General features: G+C 35.5%; 1 protein-coding gene across 1 annotated transcript in view; it reads right to left on the bottom strand.

Moving 5' to 3' along the window:
* Window positions 1-1,664: 1,664 nt before the first annotated feature.
* Window positions 1,665-7,248, bottom strand: part of LOC107092102 (protein furry homolog) — a 50,857-nt gene continuing 45,273 nt past the window's right edge. The window contains exons 56-61 of the mRNA XM_015386391.1: window positions 5,651-5,800; window positions 5,451-5,549; window positions 5,259-5,339; window positions 3,757-3,867; window positions 3,462-3,667; window positions 1,665-3,371 (exon numbers count right to left, since the gene is read on the bottom strand). Coding sequence (XP_015241877.1) covers window positions 3,113-3,371; window positions 3,462-3,667; window positions 3,757-3,867; window positions 5,259-5,339; window positions 5,451-5,549; window positions 5,651-5,800 — 906 coding nt within the window. The 3' untranslated portion in view covers window positions 1,665-3,112. The remainder of the gene's footprint in view (window positions 3,372-3,461; window positions 3,668-3,756; window positions 3,868-5,258; window positions 5,340-5,450; window positions 5,550-5,650; window positions 5,801-7,248) is intronic.

Genomic DNA, 7,248 nt, shown 5'->3' with positions numbered 1-7,248 from the left:
TTATAATACTACAGTATTATTATGCATCAATTTTGGTGGGAAGGATTTGTATAATATGTTATATTACATGATTTATAGACTTCATACTAAATATGTAATATTATGTGCCTATTTTTTTTTACCATAAATTATAGTAGTTTATAGATGCTATGAAACACCAAGGTTGTGTCAAAGTGATGACTTTATCTTTATTTTAAAAGTCTTAAGCCCCCCTGAAAATGAGACTCATCATTGTTCGATGCTGTTGTGCAGGTATTGTTTACGTTCCGTTTGGTCTAACTAGGGAGTACCAATATGGCGGCTAGTACCACCAACGGCCTATCAGCAGGCCAGTTAATAGATAGAGAACAGTGGTAAACACAGAAGTGGTTTCTAATTAAAAAATAGGGCTGAAAGAGGAGCTAGAAAAGATGTGTAAAGTAAGAGCAGCAGTGGTGCCAGTGGTAATTGGAGCACTGGGGGCTGTGACCCCCAAACTGGGAGAGTGGCTACAGCAGATTCCAGGTAAAACATCAGAGGTCTCTGTCCAGAAGAGCGTAGTCCTAGGAACAGCTAAGATACTGCGCAGAACCCTCAAACTCCCAGGCCTCTGGTAGAGGACCCGAGCTTGAGGATGACACATACCACCCCATGAGGGGTGAGAGAACAATTTTTTTTTATTTTATATATTGTATATATATATATATATATATATATATATATATATGTATATATATATATATATATATATATATATATATATATATATATATATATCCTGAGTTCAAGCCCCACTCCCACATAATCCACTCTGGCTCCCTGAGCAAAGACCCTTAACCCCACACTGCTCCCCGGGCGCCGCACAACGGATGCCAACTGCTCCCAAAGGGATGGGTCAAATGAAGAGAGTTAATTTTGTTGCGCTGTACTTGTGACAGTGTTATCACAATAATAAAAAAAAAAGGTGGAAAGTCAAAGATGTTTTTTTTAAAACCATTATTAAATGCAGAAAAATGTTGAGCCTATAATAATACTATTTACTGTGGATGCTTTTATTATATGAGAACAACACAAACTGTTTATTCTATTAATGGGATTTAAAAAGTGAAGACAGATTAACTAGAAACATGCTATTTCAAAGGAAGCTGTATTTTCTCCACCATGTTGAGATATGGCTGTGGTTTCATTGTGGCTGCGCAATAAATCATGGCTTAGGTGACAGGTTGAACAGAATACATCAAACTTGCTCTTATCATTTTGAGCTTTTACCTCATCTCCTGCAGCACTTTGAATTTGGAAAAATTGGGAGCCTCTTTGAAACCTCACAGTGTTAAAAATAAATCATAATTGAACTCATACAGTATTAAGAAAATGTTGTTTACAGCCGTTGTTCTGCTAATTGGAGTCTAGAGAATAGTACGTCTCTAAACATGCTAAAGATATTACTGTAAATAAAAAGATTATTCACTATCAACAACTGATTATCTGAAATTGTGAAATTCGTTAAACAAATCAATTGAATGCTAATCCATCTCAGGTTATGTCAAGTCATTTTCTGAAAAGAAAAAAAAAACCTTTTAGATTGAATTATTTTGAAGTAGAAAGTCTGTTTAGGCTTTAAAGAAGATGCAATGTCCACCTCAAACAATTTTTCTTGGGGCTTAGATTTAGCTTTCCTCTGCTAACGGTTACAAGAGATCTATGTAGTCTAAAAAGCTGTTTTCTTCCACAAATGGCAATAGAAGCCTTTAGCTAACAAATTTATATTTTATTGTTACATAAGTTTACAGAAAACAAAAGAATAATTGACTAAACAGACAGTATATACAGGAAAAAAGGGTTCAACAGAAATTTTGGAATCTTTATGAATATGTAAATACCAATTTTTTGTGCAACTTAAAATTCGCCTTCATAAAAATACAATCTAACATACAAAGTCCCAATTTCTCTATTTACAAATTAACCGTCAGTCAAAATATTTCTAGATATATACACTTCCAGGCAAAAGTTTGGACATATTTAACACATTCCCACTGAACAACAATGTAATAGAACTGAATTTACATAACATGCAAAGCACTGAGCAACCACATCTACCTAATCAAGCTCACTAACGGGCACACATTCATACACACATATGCAAATTTCTGGCGGCTTGAGGTTAAGTGCCTTGCCTGAAGGAATGAAACCCTACAATATTCCAATTGCATTATGTCAACTGTACCGACTGAGCCACAGTTGCCCATACAGCAAGTTGTCCTCAAACTTTTGACTGGTAGTGATGCTCATAGTATTTGTTTTATAGTGCATAAAATATGCAAGCTTGGCAGGAATAACCAGTTAAACAAAATATATATATTTCTATAAATCTAGATGATGAAAGCATATTTTCTCTTGCATGAAATATAAATAATAGACATATCTAAAAAAAAAAATGCTACTCACTTAAAAGGTACAGTAAGATATTTGTAATAACAGATAACCCACATGGTAGCTGCAGGTTTGACATTACAGTAGACTGCACCAAGTCAGAGTACTTTAACACAAACCGCTCATACAAATCGGAATCAATAATTCCATCCGTGATCGTCGTCATAATTTAATTCACACACTCATGCTCAACCAATACGTTTCAGCACACACAAACACACAAAGGAATTAACACAATAAGATATTGACGCCTCCCTTTACCATCTTCTGACAGTGTTTTCCAATACATTCTTTCAGCAGACAGAGAGGTCTTCCACTTCAGTAAAGGATTGCACATTTTCCCTTGACAATTAAATTTACACAACTGGTACAGAATCCCTTCACTTTCGTATGCTATTGGTTAAATGGAACAGTTGTTTCCCCTAGTAGCAAATGTTTGCTGTTTAACAGATTGCATTATTTTGCAAGAATAGAACAAATGTGATACAACAGTTAAGTAAACCATTTTTAAATGTTATTGCTGCATGTCTAAAAATCGCAAGATAATTTAGATTCTCAAAGAAAAAGGAAGGATCCAAGGTTTTGGTTATCTCTGCAAAAGGAGAAGAGAGTTTTTGTTAATGTCTGAAATAATAGCAGCTGCCTCAGACAAGGTAGTAAAGTTTGGGGTGATGCAGGGTTCGGCAAAAGTAGCACACCGCCATCAGAGAGTTGAGCCTGAAACCCTGGAGTCCGGGAGAAAGGCTGTAATAGCTTTGTAGCCTTGGGCTCGTTGGACCATGTCCCGAGTCTCACAGTTGAGTTCCATTAGCCTGAGAGAAATTTCCGTCAGGTCCTGCTTTGAACCCACCAAAGCAAACGTTCCCGTCTGACCCAAGGTTTGGTGTCTGAAGTAAATGTTGAGTAAAGTTTGGATCTCATCCTCAGAGGGGCTGCCAAAGATGTCATTAGGCCACAATGTTCTGCAAAATAAAGGTATCATTGGATTTAGGTTAAAAATCCACAATATACGTTCCTAATGGATGTGGAATCAAGTATTTTACTTATCCCACCTGCACTCCCGAATATAGGTAATTGATTTTAGAAACTCATTGCTCTTTAGGCTCTCGAGGATGGCCTGAACAGCAGCTTCAGAGGAGCTCATGATGGTCTCAGAGCAGGAAGTGTCAAATGTTGAAATATTATCATTTGTTGCTGAGACTGCTGCTTCCGTCAGGTTCCTCTTCAATTCATTAAGCTCTCTGGACATACTTGTGAGCTACAGAATGGGAGGGATTCATGTTAATTTAACACGAATAATCAACAAGACTTTGAATCTAAAAGAAAATGAAAGGGAAATAGACCTACCTCTGGAACTGAATTTATTGCATGGATCTGATCAATCAGCTTGCAATAAGACTGAAAAAGCAGCAACAACTGAAAATGGAGTTTGTAGAGTCTTTGACAGAGCTCCAATTGCTGGAAAGGAAATATTCTTTGATCAAAAACAAACTTACGGCAGATTTTGCCTCAAGAATTTAGAGGGTAATTATGTTGCTGAAGGTGAAAATACATATGAAGAAAGCTTTGAGTAAACAGAGAAATTAAAGAAGCAGATTTCAAACTTACAGCCAGAGATTCCATTCGCTACCAAGCAAGCATAATAAAAGGCAGAAAATAAGAAAAAAAGAGAAAAAAAAGGCCATGCAATTAAGATTTGGAACTCAGCAAGAAGTATCTGAACAGTTAAGCATGCCTTGAAATAAGTATAAGATGAAATAAGAATAAGCAGTCACACCCTTCATATTTTCTTCCTTTCATTTTGCATTAAAATCACAAATGTAAATATATTTTACAGGAGTTTATGTGCTAAACCAACACAAAGTAATGCAACTGTGAAAAGGAAGGACATGTATTTGATGTTTTTTTTTTTACAAATAAAATCTTAAATGTTTTCACCTACATCTATAATAGGGACACATGGAAGAAAAACAGCAATGCAAGTCACCCTGAAAACATAGTCCCTATGGTTGGTTGGCATCCATTGGTTAGAATGACTCAAAATCCAGTCCTAATCCATTTGAGACTTGAAAACTGATGTTTGCAGATGTTCTATTTTTTTCCCCAAGACTGGGAGAGACATATACCAACCAAATTGCAGGTATACGTTAGTTTAGAAATGCATGCAAAAGGTTTTTATGCTTAAGAAGATACTTGTTGTCCCCACTTATGGGCTACTTTGTGTTGGTCACATAAAACTATCAATAAAATGTACAAAACTTTAGGTTTATAAAAGGACAAAATATGAAACAGTTTAAGGGGTATGATTCATTTTGACAATTACTGTATGTGCAAATGAGAATTAAAAAAAAGCACAGTTTTTATTATAAACTAAAGTAAAAAAAAAAGCCAACAAAAAACTTAAAAAGCAAAAACTCTGTCACTTGAAAAATAAATGTTTTGAGAAATTTAGCACTGAAAGATTCAAATATTACTAGTTTAATAAAAGAGTTATAGCTGATTAATGGATTATTTGAAGAAGCATGCAGAGCAGAGATGACTGTGAACATAATGCACTCAACATAAAAGGTTATAAGCATGACATGTGTTGATTTAAGGCCGAAACAAAGTGGGTGACATAGAGAGGTAACACTCACAGAGCTACAGGAGCACACAGTAACCGTAATGCAGAAAGTACAGTATGAAAGAGCAGATGAACACAATCCAAGTTTTTTACATTTTCTTTGTGCAAAATTACTTTGCTTTTTGCTGAATACAAAACTGCCTGGGCTATGGTGAACAACATTACATATCTGTGTAAATGTTATATTTAAATTACTGGGACAGTGCCACAGTAAAAGATATTTTACCTTTTCCTCATGCTCTCCTGGTTGGCATGTGACTGGGACCCCAGCAGTCCTTGGAAAGGTGGCCTTACAGCTGTTTAACCACTGTGTGCAACAAATGCAACTCTATTAAGACTTATAAAGTATGATAACATTTATAAGTCAAAGAACTGGAAATATCCCAGTGAAGACAGGATGCATAATGTATTAACTTACAGTGATTGCTGCCTCTTTTCTGTTGTTGTAAGTGTCAAGATATTCTTGAAGTTCCAGCACGCTAAATTTCATTTTTTCCAGAAGTCCATAGGACATAATCTGTAAGAACAATTTAGCTGTTTATCTGTTTCTCAATCATTTTTAAGATATACATTGAGGGGGAAAAAATGCTACAACTTCTAACGCTTGAGGCTACTTACTGTGTCAGCATCAATGAATACAGTAGGGCACTCGGAGCAGGATGCCAGAACCTCAGAGGATCTGAGGAACTTTGATCCTAATCCTCTCAGGCCATCGCTAAAGTAACTCACAGCATCGCACGTCAACGAACAGAATTTGGTTTGGATACTCTGCAAACCAAAGTAGATGCTGACTATAATAACTTCAAATGTACTTATTTCAAGCAAGATAATACAAGTCTTCAAAAAAGTTTCATCCTTTGTCAGTGAAATAAGCATCATTAAAGGTATAGTGGAGGATGTTCTTTTTTTCCAGGTGGATCATCTAAATAAGTGGTCCTCCTAATTGTCAATCATTCTGGTGATATGTTTACATAAGGCCATCCTACGTGCTCGTCCCCATTTTCACTTACCTGTGGTGAGTCTGACATAGTGGAAACATTGCAAACTCAATCTAGATTGCCCTCTACTCTAAACATGGACATCAACATATAACCTTACATTTTAGATCATTACATGTTCTATTGCACACAAACACCTCAGGTTTCACATTTACCTACGAAAACTCTTCTTTTCTGCCTGCCCCTTTGAGTGGCCCTGTTAAACTACATGCCTCATTAAAGTAACTTTTTATTTCATGTTAACTAGCCCAAATCTAAATAATATGAAGAGCATATGACTTTACGTGCAGAAAAGATGATCTGTTTGGTCAAGTATGTAGACATATGTCTTCTCCAATATAAATTATCTCCTTTTGCTAATTTGGAATTTCAAAAATCTTTGAAAAGATGGATAATTAAAGGGAAGCTTAGTCGCTGTGGTCTGTGTTACAACTCTGATGCATCTGGATGTTTTTTTTCTTAAGTGCTGTGATTGCAGATGAAACGTTAAAACAGTTTAAATAGAATACTGCCTTAAGTGTGAACAGTTATGTCTAAAATATTAGCTTGTCATTTTTATTTTAAATTAAAGATGTTTCTTTTAGTCTAAGAACACGTTTGAAACAAAATTGTAGAAACCATTTTTTTTTCAGCTGCCTCAGGTCACATAGCTTCAGAGTGTTTGATCAGCCCTGTGGCATCACCTCTCCTGTAAGCAAGCATCCCTGCTTTGCTGATTCCTGCAGTTCAGACCAAGCTTAAGAATCCATCAAAGAGCGGTTGTCTAAATATGCCAAGAATATGACAAAGTATTCCTTCAGAAGGTTTGGAGGTGTTTCCTGTTTCTTATTCGCCCTGATGCTACAACTTTATTTCTGTATAAAGTTGCCTGAGGAGTTCACTTTGCTCTAGTATCATTGAATTGAAGTGTTTTATAATCACATTCTTGTTTTATATAATTTTATAAATTAATATATTTGTAAATTTTTTTTTGAATATGCTGGGAAATGTACACAAATATTTCCCTGTATCTCATATAGGATGTAGATCGCATATTGGGAAGGTCAAGAATTCTACGTAAGGGTGACTTTACGAGTAGAGTAGAATTACGGCAGAGATGGGCAGTAACGAAGTACAAATACTTGTACAAAGTACAAATACTTCGTTACTGTACTCAAGTAGATTTTTCTGATATTTTTACTTTACTTTACTACTTATTTTTATGGCGACTTTTTACTT

The sequence above is a fragment of the Cyprinodon variegatus genome, unplaced genomic scaffold, assembly GCF_000732505.1.
Source record: "Cyprinodon variegatus isolate N-32 unplaced genomic scaffold, C_variegatus-1.0 Scaffold367, whole genome shotgun sequence".
NCBI lineage: Eukaryota > Metazoa > Chordata > Actinopteri > Cyprinodontiformes > Cyprinodontidae > Cyprinodon > Cyprinodon variegatus.
Note: the sequence above shows the minus strand (reverse complement) of the source record. Positions and strands in the feature narration are given on the sequence as shown.